A 17,370-nucleotide genomic window follows, 5' to 3' on the forward strand; every position below is an offset into this window, starting at 1 on the left:
AACACAACATACTGCTACTACTATTACTACTACTACTATTACTACTACTACTATTACTACTACTACCATTACTACTACTGATAATAATAATTGGAATAAATAGAATAACACTAATAATACTACTACCACTACTACTACTTCTACTACTACTACTACTACTACTACCATTACTACTACTGATAATAATAATAACAGTAATAACAACAATCATAATGAATATAATAATACTAATACTACTACGTCTAGTACTAATACTAATAATACTTGTAAAAACAACAATCATAATATATATAATAACACTAATAATAATTACTAATAATAATAAAAATAATAATTACAAAATAAATACTAATACTAACTACTGCTACTACTACTACTACTACTAATAATAATAATAATAATAAAAATAGTAATAGTAATAACAACATTCATAATAAATATAATAGTACTACTATGTCTACTACTAATACTACTAATAATTGTAATAACAACAATCATAATAAATATAATAACACTAATACTAATACTAATACTACTATGCTACTCCTCCTCCTCCTACTACTACTAATAATAATAATGATAAATATGTTACAATGGTGTAAATTAGTTTAAAATGTTTTAAGTAAATTGTCCTGCATGAATGAAACCACGTTATTTTAGTGTTAAACAGTATGTATATATATTTATATAATTTATTGATTCCTTATAATCATTATACATGTATATTTTCTTGAATGATGAGTTTTCTCAATGGTCAGTGAGTGAATGCTCATCGGTTTTTCATACAGAGTCAATATCTCTTCATAATAATTCAACAGCAAAAGACAGAAGCCAGGTCTCGTGTACATTAGTGGTAATAATCCATTAATAAAGCATGAAGCCCATAAACATACAACTTTAATGAATTTACAATTTCGACATGAGACCAAAATTGATGTGAAAGTGAGATTTCTCGATAACCATGAAAATGCATTGAGGTGAAACGGTTTATAAAAAGATTGGACTCAGGCCTCAGAGCCACTAAAAGGTTCGAAACCTCAGGAAAAGCTGGAGAAACGAACGAGGGGGGGGGAGCTGCTGTTTCTTTAAGACATCGGAGCAAAACAACTGTCCTACCAGCAGGGAGGGAGGGAGGGAGAGAGAGAGAGGGAGAGGGAGGGAGGGAGGTTTGGCTGGATGACCGAATGGCAGCTTTTACGCAGAGGGTTGTCTCACCTGCTGAATCGCGCTCCTCCATTCAGCACAGCTCAGCCCCTCGTTCGCTCTCACCTCCAATTAACATCCAGCCCTGCGAGGTCAGCGCTGCGTCTCCCAGCTTCTCCCGGCGTGCTCGCGTTTAGTCTCCCGCTTCACCGTGACGCGACGAGCCCGCGGGCATCCTGCCGTGCCCCCTGCGCATGGATGGTCTCAGCCAGAGCAGGCGAACAAAGCGAGAGTCTCTCCAGAGAACTGCGTCCCCTCTCCAAAAAAAAAAAAAAACCCAACCCAGGGATGATTGTTGTCTGTAAGTACTCCGGATAATCCTCTGTTGTTTTTCCTCCTTGTTGTTAGGTTTCCTTGTGTGTAGTTCACGGGGACAGAACGCGCTGTGAAAGATGGATACGCTCTTTTTTAGCCCGACGGACAGGCATTTAATTTAGGGAACACCCGATGCCGCTGCTGGACAGAAGTAATGGGCAGATTTTGGATCGCGCCGGACTCGTTATTGGTTTCCTGGGAGTAGAAGAGGCCTGTGTTCGATGCTTGAAAACAGAAACGACAGCACAGTTCTGCCGCAAACACACAAACAGTGATTTCTTTTCCCCCCAAGGCGTGAATTGCCAGATTACAAAAAACACATCTGTGAATATACTGACACGCGCGTAAACCGACAGAACTATGGAGCACACCGGGATCGAGGAGGTGAACCAGACGCACCAGCAGCAGCATGAGCCCATCAGCTTCGGGATCGACCAGATCCTCAACAGCTCGGACCAGTCCAGCGGCTGCATGCTGCCCAACCGGACCAACGGCGACCCGGATTACGCGCTGGCCCCCAACGTCTACAGCAACGGGTACAACAGCGTCTACAACCCGGCCTGCTCCATGGCGGCGGCGGCGGGTCTGGCCGGCTCCTACAACGTCAACATGAACATGAACGTCAGCATGAACATGAACATGAACGTTAACGTGAACTCGGGCGGTGGCGCCGGTGGGGTGATCCGGGTGCCGGCGCACAGACCCATGCCGCCGCCGCCGCCCTCCGTCGCCGCTGCGCCGCATCCGCCCCCCTCAGGGCATCCGCCGGGCATCGGACCCGGCATCCCCTCGGTGCCCGGGATGGGGATGGGGAATGCGGCGAACTTCACCTTCCCGTGGATGGAGAGCAGTCGGAGGTTCGCCAAGGACAGATTAACAGGTACAGTGAAAGTTTCCTGCAGCAGCTGCATGATCAGTGTTTGTCTTTAATACAGATGTTGGCCAGAGGAGTAACCTCGTGCACCTTCATTCATTTTACGCACAAATTACGCACGGATTAGAACGACGATGAAAGATTAAAATGAAACGTTCCTCGTGACAGAGCAGGTTTAATTCTTGATATGTTTTCATCCTCCTGACATTTGCTTTTTAAATCTGGCTCCTGGACGGTTGAGGTGAACTTGGGCCCTGAACAGACCGGAGCGTGGTGATTTCATATTTAGGGTTTGTAATCTATAACGAATCCTTCGTGCACAAACACACAAACACACACACAACAGAGTCAGTTTTATTAAGCTGGGAGGGCAGCCTGATGAACGAGTGCAGAAATTGACATGGACATGCTGATGAATCAGTATTGGGCCATCACTCTCCATTTACAGCAGATGACGGATAACGACGTTCCCCTGGTTTTTTTTTCCATGAGGATGAATGATTTTTTTTCTTCTGTGAAGCAATCGAGAAAAAGGAAGATGAGTCATAACTGTGACAGCAAATGTCAAGTCTATTATTATTATTATTATTATTATCATAGTGGATAATGACATAGCCTATTAAATTAATTGTATTTCATTTTTTTCTATATTATTAAAACCTGCTCATTATTTCTCAGTAAATTTGAAAAACTTGCAAAAACAACCAGCAGCATATTTAAGTTAATTACATAACTGTTTTTATACGATTATAAAAAAAGCAATAGCTTCATAGACTGCAAATATACTTAATTTAATTCCTTTAAATTTAGCCACCTTAAGGTTATTTTATTCTCTTTTTATGGACAGAAATAACAAAAACAAGACGAATTAGAAATAAACATAAAAACTCAAATATGCATGGTTACATCTCTTCTCACTGTCCTCTGTAATCTGCGCCCCATTGTCCCACTTTCATCAGTTACAGGCATAATGTTTCGTATAAACTCATTCATGGCATTTTTTATGAATTATTATTATCCATGTGCGTTTGTATCTTTGCTGTAAAACCAAATAAACAGACAAACTACAGATGAAAACAAATCATTCTTAGATCGCGTGTCTGTTCGCACAGGGACAGAACACATTGATCTTCATACGGATTCATAATCATTTGAAATTGTGACCCAAAAGCCCCAAATGCACATTTCCAGCTGTTGTCCCTGGCAACGTAACCTCCTCACATCTCTGTTTGAATGCATCAGTTCACACGAAGACAGAGTTCAGTGTCATCACACACACACATTATTAAGTTCTGTCTTTTTTTAAAAAAAATCAGAACACAACTTTTTGTTTTATTTGTTAGTTTTTTTCATATTTGGAGGAGGAGAAGGTCCACAGCTTTTTATTCTCATGACCTCATCGTTTTGAAGATGCACATACACACTCTACCACACACACTTTACATACACACTCTACCCCACATACACACACTACCTCACACACACTTCAAACTTCACACACACATACACACACACACTCCTCCCCCACCCTCTGTACACATTAAATATTCACTATTCCGTTCCTTCTAAGCGATTAATTATTAAATACTGGGGGACGATATGTCAACTGCAAAAAGATCCAGTGTAAATAGGCTTATCAATTTTACTCATAGTCACCGAGGGCCTCTCGTTTAATTTCTCTCAGCTTTGTGTCGCTGTAATTATTTCGCAGCTTATATCTTTCCACTGTATTGATCAGCCAGAGATCTGCAGCTCACACACACACACACACACACACACACACACACACACACACACACACACACACACACACACACACACACACACACACTCAGTCCAGAATTAGCCTGCTCTGTTTTCTATAAAAGGCCTTAAATCAAATCGACTCTCATCTGTCCTGATGGTCAGAGGAACATTCGAAACGTTTCTCTCTGCTTCTTGTTTTTCTCTCCGTCATGAAACCAGAGGAGGATTATGAACAAACACGTTTCTAGAGAATCTCAGAAAAACATGGACGTGTTTTTGTTTTTGTTCTGCAGGAATGTAAACCTGCTCTTCTCCTCTCTTCTCCTCTCTTCTCCTCTCTTCTCCTCTCTTCTCCTCGTGGCCCCGAGTTCATGTTATAGATCGGAGGATTGAGATTTGGCGTTAATGGCATCACTTTAATCCGCAACTAGAAATATGTCCACACAGCTCATGTTCAGGAACCCCCCTCTGTTTTTACGCATGGAGTTAAATTATGAATTTCATTTGTATTTTATGTATTATTATCCCAGACGTTGCTGCTAATCATGATTATGGTTACTATGATGATTATTATTGTGATTATTATTATTATAGTAGTAGTAATAGAAGTAGTAATATCATACAGCACTGGAGAACCGAGTAAGCTGCCAACATTTAAAATATTTATCGCAACTGATCACCTGAAAACATTAAAGTAAAATATGAATTAAAGGATTATTACTTAATTGATTTCCATGATTTGTTGCCACATTTGCACTCCGTGATTTAAAGATAAATAAACGTGACTTTATTCACTTTGGAGTTTATCATGACAGTTATAATCATTTAAAATCGTCCGTAGTGTAATTTGCACTGCTCTGTGCTCGGTGAGGATTTTGAATGAAATGAAACAAAAAGTAAAAAAATTCAAAACAGTAAAAAGAGAGAGATGATATCTGTTTTATTATGATTTACAATTTACATTTAAAAAAAAATAAAAAACAACATTTTCATAAAATGCAAATTAAATACAAATAATGATGAAGAGAAGCACGTATTTATAAGTGATCAAATATATTCCTATAATATAAGTTATATCAGACAGGCCATTAGTAAATATAGTGACAGGCTATTTTAAATTACACTCAGCTAGAATTTAAACAAATACTCGTACCATGAATAACGATTATAATAATAATGATAGTGACAATAACCATAATAATAATAATAATAATATAGTTTATATCATTATAGTTTAATAATGATGAGGATAATGTCAAACTTTAATGTAATAATCTCGGCATCACGTCGCGCAGCGGCGATAAAAACATAATTAAAGCTGTAGTTTTGCGCAGTAAATCTCAGTTTGAGTTTTTATGGCGTCGGAGCAGAAAAACTGGATTTTATTTCCGCTCGTGCCCTCGCGCCTGCACGTGCCCCTGCTCCCCTGCTGTGACACCACACTGCTCGTGCCCGCCTGTGTGTCCCGTATAGTGTAATAAATAGCAATATATGTTCATGTTATATTTCAATATCCCCTTTAGAATCCTTCACGGATATATTTATTAGATTGCTACCGAGGTAATATCCGCAGAGGGGAAAGGAGGCGCTGTCACCGAGAAGTGTTATTAAGTATAAGTGGTTTTATTATGGGAAACATATTCTCCACGGTGGCATTTTATTTTTTTTGATATGCTTATGTTAAATTGTATTATCCAGCCAGCAGATTTAGTATTACAGCACTTTTCTCCTCTTCGATTCTAGGAGGTGAAGAGAAACTCAGGTGATCTCTGGTTTTATCTGCAGCATTTTTGAGCAGTTTTTTCTTCTTTATTTTTCATTTAAACACATTAAATTGACCGGTGGTCTGTGGATGTCTCCTTCAGAGCTGTTTGACTGTTTCCAGGCTGCTCAGGAAAACTGTTAATAATCAAGAAAAATGTTTACGTGTTATTTCACTATAGGCTTTTATGGAAAATACTCAGGGCTGATGTAAGAAGTAGTTTCTTAATTTAGTTGGATTTAGTCTCTGCAGGAACAATATGTCATTTATCATCATTGCGATGAAACATTTGCTTCAGAAACTGCCTGTGATATTTTAATGCAGACTTTTAATATCAAATTCAAAGAGGTCTGACCTTTTTTTGTGTTTCGGTGATGTGGCCTTAATTCTCCTCAGTACCTTTAATATTGTAGTATTTTATTATACTTCTAATAATATATTGCCTGGATATTATTGTTATAAAGATAGAAGAGTCCTTTATGTGGGAGTGTGACACAATAATAACATAACATAATATTTCATTATGATTCACGTTGTTCAATTACTGATGTCGGGACAAATGGACGATATCTGTTTTTGAAAAGGCCCAAACACAAAGTATGTAAATACAATTACAATACATATGCAGGAATATGATGAATTATAAGAATATGGTATTTCATTATGAGTCATGTTGCTTCATCTTATCTGATGTAGGAGCAGTGTTTTAATTTGCTGCTTTAAAATCAAGTGTTTACATCATTGTTCTCTCTCTCTCTCTCTCTCTATATATATATATATATATATATATACATATGTGTGTGTACAAAAACAGCGGTTTACAGTAATAATGGCAAGAAATAAATCTGATGCATGATTCATGAATGGACAGTCTCGGTCTTACACCTCGAGTCACAACATTAAACGTGACTGGTGCAGTATCCGTACCATCCTCCGGATCCCATATCGATCAGTGTTTTGCACACATAGTGAAGCGTTGCTGCAGCTGCAGGTTCCTGCCGCATGCTGCCTCTGGTCCATTAGTCAGCCTGCAGATGGCCTGAAATAGCCATGTAATGCAGTACTTATTCCACTCGACCTGCCGCTGGGAGCCGCAGCAGGCCTGCTGGCTTTCAGCATGGAACCCGTGAGGCTGCACGTAGTTTTTGAGGCAATGAGAAGTCATCCCAAAATAACTGTGACTGTGTTTAAATGTATATATATATATATATATATATATATATATATATATATATATATAATATAATATGATATATTGCATGACAGGAACGCCATAGAGAGGTCACCACAAGAATCTGAGCAGGACATTTAAAAACGTGCAGAGCAGTAAGGTCACGATCGAGGGCTGTAGAGGAGCTGCAGTTATAGAATTGTTGTCACGATTACTGAGTAAATATAGATTCAAGCCTGATGTGGATTTTTTTGGGGCCAGTGCCGATACTGATATTAGGGAGTGAAGATGACCAATACTGATTAATTTGGCCGATATGTTCCTACAAATATAGGCAAAGATTCCTGAGACAAAGAAATGTAAATAAGGTTTGATATTTTACAGTTGAATATAGATTGATGTAGAAAATTAACATATTTTTAACACACATGTTTTATTTATTGTGTAAAATACATGTTTTCATTGATGCTCATCCACAAACATAAATGCAGATCGTTGTATTGACATTCAACTTAAGGAGATGAATAATAACAATGAGACAATAAAAGGTCAATCTGCTCATTTCCAGTCAGATGACGTAATGTGACCTCTACTGTAAACGGTACATTGCAGCTATTTGTCTTTACTACACAAATCATTTGCTTGCGTACGCCTCAATTTGCCGCTCGTGTTCAGCACCATCAGGGGATGTCGGCGGCTCCCTGGAAACGACTGCCGAGCGCATAATAGCCTCGTGTTCCATTTTCCATCCAAATTGTCGTCGTCGTCGTGGCAAATGCATTTTCAGGCAGCTGAAACTCCGAGAGCAGCGGCGGCGGCGGCAGCAGCACGTGGCCCTCGGGGGGGGGACCTATGCAGATGTTTTCATATTCATTTTGGCTCCTGGTGAGCTTCTCTGACAAAACAAAAACAAATCAACACCCTGTAAGACAGCAGGCTCGACAACCTGCTGGGGAGGAACGACACAAAGATACACAGAGGCAGAGGGAAACAGTTTTTTCTTTTGGTTTTCTTTTCCCCCCGGTTGTTGATTTCCATTCTGCTTCAAATTGAGAATGTGGCCGGGGGAGTGGATCTATGGCCAAAAACGATCTCGTTACATTTATCGATCTTCTGTTTACCCATGGCTGACAAAATAGACAGGATTCATAGATATTTTATGATGCAGGAGATAAGTTGTTATTAATACACCAGATACAGTGATATGTGAAAGTGAACCACCGGGCAGCGAGGCTCAGAGACAAGAACACAATAAATGTGGATTCATCCTGTGTCTGTGAGCAATGAAAGGTTTGAAAAGGCAAAATGACAAAACAGCAATTGTTAAATAAGATCAGGAATTATCAGGATTGTTGCTGCACATTTTAATAACTAATGTTTGATGTTGTGTTTGAGATATTTTGTGCAAAAATTGAATATGTTTTTAATTTAATTCCTCCTGAATTACAAAAATGGAATTTCTTTTAATATCATTGCAGCGGCTTTTAAATCGTGTTCTGACCTTCATCACATTGTCATCAGATGAACCTCATTGCCTGTTTCTGATTGGTCGACTTGTATTCGCTTGACTCATGTTTGTACACGTGCTAGTTGTCACTTATTTTTCAAAATGGACGATGTCTCATAATACATGTGGAGGTTCGTTAGTGCAGGATCGTAGCTTTAATAACAAATGTTTGACGTTGTATGTGTGAATTGAATCCTCCCTGTTTACGTTGTTAGGATTACGTTGAAGTCTGTGATATTCTTACTGACGTTGTTTTCAGAGGTTTAAATCATGTTTTGACCTTCATCACTTTGTCATCAGATGACCCTCACTGCCTGCTTCTGATTATTCATCTTTCTAACCCTGCACTTGTCACTTATTCTTCCGAATGGACGATATCTCATTTTGTAGCATGACCTCTCCAAATGCTAACTTAAGAGACCAGCGGTAAATAACATTAAAGCAGACTCTGTTCATCATTCAGGCCGCTCTTCATGTGATTAGCTGCTTAGCGTCGGTGCCTGCCCGGCGGCGGTGGCGGTGGCGGCCGCTGCTGCTGCTGCTGTGCTCCAGATGCGGGACCTTACTATGTGTCCCTTTCCTTTAGGGGAGCAGGCAGAGGAGAGCCGAGTCGGAGAGGCCACAGGGGGGCCGGGGGCCGCCGGGTCCCTCTGTCATCTCCCCAAGGGAGACATCGGCAGGGTCCCTGTCTGGAGCACTGTGGAGACGTTAGCTAAATGCTATTACCCCGAGCTCGCTCACCTGCGAGACGGCAATGGCCTTCTAGCAGACTATCCTTTCCCAAAGGGGGCTTGCCCAGGTGAGTCACCCCCCGCTCCCCTTTCCCCCCAACAACCACCTCCCTCACCTCACCCATTTGTGTCACACATGATTTATGAGTGCATCCCTCTCGTTTATTAATGATCTTAAAGTACAAAAGGTCGATTTATCAGCAGCTGAAGGCAAATGTCTGACTCTGAGTTGAACTAATCTTAGATATTCCAGCTTTAGAAACGTCCCTCTCGTCTTTTCCTTTGACGTCCTGACTGTACAATTCATTGTTCTGTTCGCTTCTCGGACTCTGGCAGCAGATTTGTTGCTGTAATCACATTTCCCTTCCTCTCTTACAAACAAACCACTGCTGGCTTTTCCAGAATTAAGACGAACTGGACAATAATTTTATCCAAACAAGGGCTGGAAGACGAAAGGGTGTTTATAACAGGAGCGTTTACAAAGAAAGGCTCAGGGGAAATAAGTTCATTCTTCAGAGGCACAGATCATTGCAGTGTAGAAATGGAAATAACCGCGAACAAGAACGAACATTAATCTCAAACCTTTTAGGTCCAAACACCTCAATTACTTACAGTAACCTTATTGATAATACCAACGTATGTGAATGATGTTTAAAGCTCTAACCCACCACATACACAGTGTTTAATGAATAACTAAACAAACTATATATTATTATAATAAATCCTCTGTTTCCTCCACCTGTTTTTCAGCTGCCCTCTCGCCTTTCTCCGTGACCCGTCGCATCGGCCACCCTTACCAGAACCGGACGCCGCCCAAGAGGAAAAAGCCTCGCACCTCTTTCAGCCGGGTGCAGATCTGCGAGCTGGAGAAACGCTTCCACCGGCAGAAGTACCTGGCGTCGGCCGAGCGCGCCACCTTGGCCAAGGCCCTGAAGATGACAGATGCACAAGTCAAGACCTGGTTTCAGAACAGACGGACAAAATGGCGGTAAGAATCCAGCAGAGCTTGGTTCGGCCTAAAGCTCAGTTTTCTGTCTCCCACATATTTGACTTAAGCACAACAAACAGGCCCCGGTGGATTCTTCAGGGTCGGAGGGGCCACTCCTTCCGGTTTTTCATGTGCCATAAATCGACTGCAGTGAAAGTGTCACTGTTTTGCCCCCGGTCCAAAACGCTCAATCGAGTAAGATGGTCGACAGCTGAAGCATCCGGGGCGTCGCACAACACGACACCTATTTTGCTTAGCGTAGCTGCCAGTCGAGGCCAGTTCACTTGACCAAGCACAATCACTTGTGAGCCTCCTGAAAGGCCTTTTAGAAAACTGCTGTCCAAAGCAATACTGGAACACTCACAGGAGGAATTGACTGCCAAGTCCATAGACACACACACGCACACGCACACACACACACACACACACACACACACACACACACACACACACACACACACACACACACACTGCTTAACTCCATTCTAACTGTTGTTTATGGCCATTTGGACGTAAATGAGGAGGAAATCAAATTATGATGCCCTGCCCTTAGTTACAGGGCCAGGATGCATGATTCAAAGGCACATTAGGAACTAAATTACATAAAGGGTTTTAATGTTTAAATGATCCTAAAGCTTTTTATAATTAGTTTTGAATCTAATGCAGACAGAAATCACTTAAAACAGAACTGTATTTTTGTCTGTTTAACATTTAAAGGTTCATTTATTGTCTTGAATACACAGTAACATTGAAATTTGGTTTGATAACCTCTTTAAAAAAGAAAAAGAACACCAGTCCTGGCCTGTAGTGTTTAAAAAAAAAAAGATTTTCCTCTACAAAACGCAGTAGCAGTGAATTTTCTGAATCCGGGGCTGAATGACATGTCGCATGAGTAACCAGGGAATCGGTTTAACACGCTTTTCTGATCCTCCTCCAGTTTAGCAGAGATTTATGCCTCTCCCTGCGGTGTGCACCTGATAGGACGAGCATGAGGGATGTCTTTGCGTGACGACTACGCTAGTAACAAGAGGATGATCAAATCAACAGGCAGCCAATGAGATTATGATAATGCTGTTAACAATAATGTGTGGCTAATGGATGCAAGGTCGGCGTGTATGAAAGAGTATTTTCAGAAGGTGTGCTCGCCTGCGATTCTTTCCTGCCAATTTGTACGTTGTTGTTGACTCTGACAGCAGCTGTTTGCTTATTGCGATTTGTTTTATTATAGCGACGTCAACGTAATATGAAAAAGGGCTAATATATAATATATGTGCTCGTTTTATGATGTTGATGCAGAGTTTTTCTTGTCACGCAAACTGAAAACAATGTAATTAGCAACTATTTATGAACAAAAGCTTCTGCGTTAAATCACAATGGAAGCACAGTTTGACGTGTTTTCTTCTTTTCTCTCCTCAATTATTATCTCAGTTCTTTATTTATACCATTTGCAGATTCTAAAATTAATCCAAGTTTTTTACAAACCTTGACTCCTGCATTGCATTTCGGGGGAAAAGCACAAATCTGCGCTACTTTTTTGGCTGACACCACACACCGGGTGTATGTTACTGACAACATGTGCTGCGAGCGCTGAGAAGAAAAAGAAAAAACAAACAGATGTAAGTTTTCACCTTGAGGCAGGAAGTGTCCCGTTCCCCCGCCCCCTGCGTTAGTCACGTTCCCTCGCCAGCACCTGTCACTCATGCTGATCAGCTGTCACGTAGCCCGGAGCTGAAGTGAAGCAGCGCAGGTGTTCAATAAACACACAGTGAACACAGAGCATTTAAACGGGAACAGGTTTCATTCTGGATTCTGTTTGAGATTTTTCTTTTTCTCATGCTTCTTTTTGTTTTATTTCTTTATTGGTTTCTCTTCGCTGCTCTGTGGCGGCTCTGCTTCCATTTATAACCTTAATAAAACACAACATCCTTTTTATTTCTTGTTATTTTTGACTTTAAACAGTTGCACGTTGCAGCTATAAACATTATTGTGCTGTTGGCTATTTATATTGAAAATTGGATTTTATCATAGCTTTTAAAATATATGTTAAGATAGTTTACTGTCACCATTTTTATTCGTTTTCTCTGTTTTTGTGGCTCATCAGTCAGTTGTGAAGCGTTGTCTGAAAGGTGCTGGTTGAGGTTGAGCATGCTCATGTTTAAAACCATAGACTGTGAATGTCCACTTCCTCCATTTTACAAAAACGAAATATCCCGGATACAGGTGCTGCCATCTTGTGACTTTGAATATGAAGCCTGTGTCTGTGCAGCGGTGATCGTGGAGCGGAGCCTCGATAACGAGGCCCTGCAGACACTTGACCAATCACGAGCCAGTCTCAGCTGTCGAATCATGACGTTCAAACCAAACTTACAGGAACAAATAAACACTTGAGAATAAAAATGCCTGAAATGACATAAACCAGATTTTTCAAAAATGTACTCATCGTTCGATTTAACTTTTTTGTTTGGTCTGTGTCTGCTAACATGGAGGAGGCGGGATTTATGACCTATACTGCAGCCAGCCACCAGGGGGCTATCAAGATGATTCGGCTTCACTTTTGGGGCCATGATTACTAAAGCCACTAGAGGTCACACAATAAAATGTAACTATGGGTCATAATAAGCTTCTCCCAGAAGCTCGTTTTTGAGGACAGTCTCCTTGTGGCTCATTAAAAGTAAATGATTTATAATTAGGACTCCTGTTACTGGCTGCATGTGTTTGTGGTTTAGACGCCTCATACAGTGAAAATATTCCCTAATTTGCAAAAGAAACACTGGTCATGTTTTTTCTCCACTTTCCTAAAATGTCAAAGCCATTGACCCCTCAGACTTTCTCTGGGATCCAGAACGTCCTGTATATAAAATGGATGGAAAAGGTTCTTTTAAGAGTCAATGAGACAAACTCTGCTCACAGTTCTGCTGTATGTGGCAATAATTGATTCCCCCCCATGAAAATGAACACCACACAGGTCCTCAATCCTCCTTGTCTCCTTTTTTGTCTCTCCATGCGCCCAGGAGACAGACTGCAGAGGAGCGAGAGGCAGAGCGGCAGCAGGCCAACCGGCTGATGCTGCAGCTTCAGCAGGAAGCCTTCCAGAAGACGTTGAGCCAGCCTCTGCAGCCGGACCCACTCTGCCTGCACAACTCCTCCCTCTACGCCCTGCAGAACCTGCAGCCCTGGGCAGAAGACAATAAGGTGACCTCCGTCACCTCCGTGGCATCTGTAGTGTGAGTGTGTGTTTGTGTGTGAGTGTGTGTGTGTGTAGGACACAGAGAAAAGGAGAGAGGGGAATGAAGCAGGGGATGAAATGTCTGTGTCAAATTGACAGCCGTAAGAAATGGACAAAAAAACGCACCGTTGTGGGATTGTTAGAGATACAGGAAAATATTTGAATGGACGTTGTTCTTCCTCAGTCATTGATCGTTACCAGCAACATGGTGGGGGAGCGTGTGTAGAGAGCGAGAGAGAGAGAGAGCGAGAGCAGCTATCTGTTACTGCCCAGAGCTACAACACTGTCTGCGGACTTCACAGCGCAGCAGCCGCACTGACATCGCTGGTTGTCACAGATTAAACAACTGTTACCTTAACTATCTAAAATGTGTTGAGTCATTCTCCTGCCTTACACCAAGTTTCCGCTTTCCCTTCAGCTGACGGTCTGAAAGAGAGGAGGGCACTTTACCCCTAAGTGCCAGGAAACAAATGGACACCTCTGTACATGCCCACCTACCAAGACTGTCCCCTCTTTTGCCTCTGGATCCCTCACGAGGCCGCAGAGACGTTCTGCCACGAATGGCAAAAATAAAAAAAGAGACCTCCTGTTTTTCGCTTTTTGACTTTGTACAATGTAGTAAATGCATGTTTCAACCCTTTTCTGTGTGCACTCGGAAAGTACCATTGAAGTCGGCTGCCGTCGAGGCCGAGCTCCTCGCCGCCCGCAGCGGTCAAGCGGTAGCGGATTGGTGGAACTGCTGATCAAAGATTCCTCATTATGTTCAATTTAAAGGTGTTTTATATTAAATGATATTGTGACCTTTTGAAAAGATGACGGACATTTCTGTTTTATTTCTCGCCTCTCTTTCCTCACACTGTTTGTCACCATTATGAAAACCATGCAATAATGCTTTATGATTTTAGAGAGGTAGTTAGCCTCTTGGGATTTAGCGATGATTACACATGAACGTTTCAAAACCACCCAAAGGTAAGATAGCATCAAAGTATATCAAAAGAACAGTGCAATACCTTCTTTTCTCTTTATACATAAAAACTGATGACTGCAGCTCCCATGTGTGAACATGAAGCGAGGCGTTGCCGAAAAACTGCAATTGTGCTCAGCAAAAAACCCTCTCTGGATAAATAAAGGTGCGGAGAAGGATGCCAGCTCAAATTAGAATGAGAGCGCTGGAGAAGGTACAAGTTGTGCAGCCGCCAAGTGAAACACAAGTTGTGTTTATGTTTTTGTTCCAGTGATTGCAGTGGAACACCTTCGCCGAGGGTTGGGCAGGAAACACAGGACTCAAGCTGCTTCATTTCTTTCATTCTTACACAATGTGAAAAACAACTTTAGATGAGACGATCAGTCACAGCAAACAAGAAGCTGTGGTCCTCTCAGCCAATCAGCTGACACCTGCAGGAGGGCGGCTCAACAGGAAGTAAAAAACAATTAACTTACTGAATACATTTCAATTATCAGCCATAATATTATAACCATCCGAGGTAGACGTACATCAAGCTAGTGGTGGCTCATCATTACTTTACGTTTGTTTCTAACATCCAGATGAGGAAAAGAGTCCATTTGTGATTTATGGGATGTGTCGATCCTTTACTCTTTAAATAACTTTCTACACAGTCTCGTATTTTTACCCTTTTCTCCGTTTTCCAATTGGTTTTTGCTCTGAATCAAATGTTTCATGGTCACGAATCATCTTGTAGCTGGTCAGCCTGCTTCCAGGCCAAAAACATTTTATCATACAATTTCTTCTGTAACGTCAGTGGAGACAATGAACAGCAGATTTGCTTCTGGAACCAGAGCCGTTCTGAATGTTGGCCGTCCCTGTTAATTCAATAAACCTGCACCACATTCGACACACTTCAAATCAGTTCCCTAAATATGTCTGATTATTCAAGATTCATCAAGATCCATGAATTATTCCCGGGAGAAATGGTGAAAATGTCAAAGAAAAAGAAAAGAATTCCTGAATTACCTGATCAGGATATGCACCAACATCTGCCCTGACTCATTCCACATCTTTCCACCAAGTTTTGTGATAAACCGTTCAGTTGCTTCTGTGTAATCTAGCTCACAAACAAACCTACAACCATGAAACAAACAGACAAGGGTGAAAAACTAACCTCTGTCGTCATATTTAGTTTTTGTGGATGTTGTTATTAGGCTGGAAATCAACATTGAGCATTGACCTCCATGGTTTTCTGTGTGAATGACGGCCACCTACGCACCAGACAGTCGTAAACACTGTTATCGCCACATCGACCCCATCGTACAAATGCTTATCACCCAAGTCATAACAAAAACGAGGCCTCTGGAGGCACAGTGAACACATCGTTCAGTGTCCTCTCATGTGAATGAGCTTCAGACACTGTGAACATAACTGGAAATGTTCCTTAAACGCACCAGCCCTTTCCACAACATCCACTCACACCATTTCTTTCAACTGTGACCATAACGTTGTTCATCTTGGCGAACACCTGACCCAGGCCTTTCTGACAGATCTGCGCTCCTCAAACTCCAGGGTGAAACATCTTGTCTCGTTTTGTTTGGATATCTGCCTCTCCGCTAACAGCAAGTTGATGATCTGGTTCGAAACAGCTGTCTGCAGCTGCAACCGACCTCAACCACCCCCAGCTTTCCCTCAAACACAGCGCCTGTGTTCAGTGGGCTTCTCCGGGCGCCCTGCCTGGTTGGGATCCTGTCAGTAGCCGGCAGTTCTCCAGGTGACGCCTCCTCAACCCTCATTTCCTCTGCTGCCTGCCGCTTCTTTCATCTCTCTGTCTCGGACGCCTCGAAGACGTGACTTGGCCCATTTTAGAAAAATTCCTCCCTTTTCTTGTTTACAAAACCGTGCATTGTGTTTTACTACAGGTGCTTAAAGATGTTCTCCCCCCTCCCCTCCTATCAGAGTTTCTTCTTCTCACCCCCTCTCCATCCTTATCCAATAATATGTCACCACACAAGATGAACAAGAGGCTCGGCCTCTATCAGACTTCCTATCAGGCTCTATGTTTGAAACAGGGGCACTAAAAAAAACCTATTCACCACGTAGTCAGCGTTGTGCTCTGTGTCACGCTCCGTCTGCTCTCATCAGGTGTTTACAATCTTGAGAAACGCAGTAAATAGTTTAGTCTCCATGAGGCAACAGCTGAGAGGCTGAAGGTTTCATTGCAAAACACACACTGATAAAAAAAATACTCAGCTTATAAATAATAATGTCGTGTGTGTATGATATTCAAGATGAACCAGAAGAAAACAAACATGCCTCTGGAACTGACTCCTTCAGTCCAAATCTAAAAATACAATGTGCAGGTACGTCAAAACCGAAGCATGAAGACATAAGAAGTCTGGTGACCTCCAGCACGTGGCCGCTCATCTTCGGGCTGTAAACTCAGCTAATGCTCGCTTTTTTTAAATTTGACGATTATTGAACAAACGCTGGTTGTTGTAAAATCCAGGAGCGTCGAGTCACGTCCAGCCGAGTGAGGTGAGGACAGAGTCTTTCAGCGCCGCGACGCCATGACAGAGACTTCAGAGGAAACGCAACCTGCTGACAGGACGTGCGTTCATGCAGCCGCTCACACATGTGGGAACAAGTGGTTATGAAGTGAGGGTCCAACAGACACGGGGGGGGGGGGTGCAGTCTCAGGGTTTTGGGTGCGCGTCTGCAAGCAAGCAAGCATGCACACAACAAAATGCACACATGCACACATTTTGTGTATCAGGAAAACAAATTCCTGAGGTTTTGATAAAGAATATACCTTGGTCATAAGATGAAGAGTTAGTGATGAAGTGAGTTAATATATAAACACTTCTTATGTCCCTGCAGCCTCAGGAATCTACACCACAA

At 41.8% G+C, this 17,370-nt stretch overlaps 1 protein-coding gene across 4 annotated transcripts; it reads left to right on the top strand.

The window, feature by feature from the left end:
• Positions 1-1,166: 1,166 nt before the first annotated feature.
• On the top strand, positions 1,167-14,336 carry tlx2 (T cell leukemia homeobox 2). 4 transcript variants are annotated; one of them, XM_069531891.1, is made up of 5 exons: positions 1,229-2,398; positions 9,165-9,377; positions 10,060-10,297; positions 13,309-13,489; positions 13,942-14,336. In XM_069531891.1, the coding sequence occupies exons 1-5, from the start codon at positions 1,879-1,881 to the stop codon at positions 13,951-13,953; spliced, it is 1,164 nt and encodes a 387-aa protein (XP_069387992.1). In that variant the 5' UTR covers positions 1,229-1,878; the 3' UTR covers positions 13,954-14,336. The 4 variants fall into 4 exon arrangements, with proteins under 4 accessions (XP_069387993.1, XP_069387991.1, XP_069387994.1 ...); XM_069531890.1 differs by lacking the exon at positions 13,942-14,336 and having other exon boundaries at positions 1,224-2,398; positions 13,309-13,935; XM_069531893.1 differs by lacking the exon at positions 9,165-9,377 and having other exon boundaries at positions 1,226-2,398.
• Positions 14,337-17,370: the final 3,034 nt, after the last annotated feature.

This window comes from Paralichthys olivaceus, chromosome 9 (genome assembly GCF_024713975.1).
Source record: "Paralichthys olivaceus isolate ysfri-2021 chromosome 9, ASM2471397v2, whole genome shotgun sequence".
Taxonomy (NCBI): Eukaryota; Metazoa; Chordata; class Actinopteri; order Pleuronectiformes; family Paralichthyidae; genus Paralichthys; species Paralichthys olivaceus.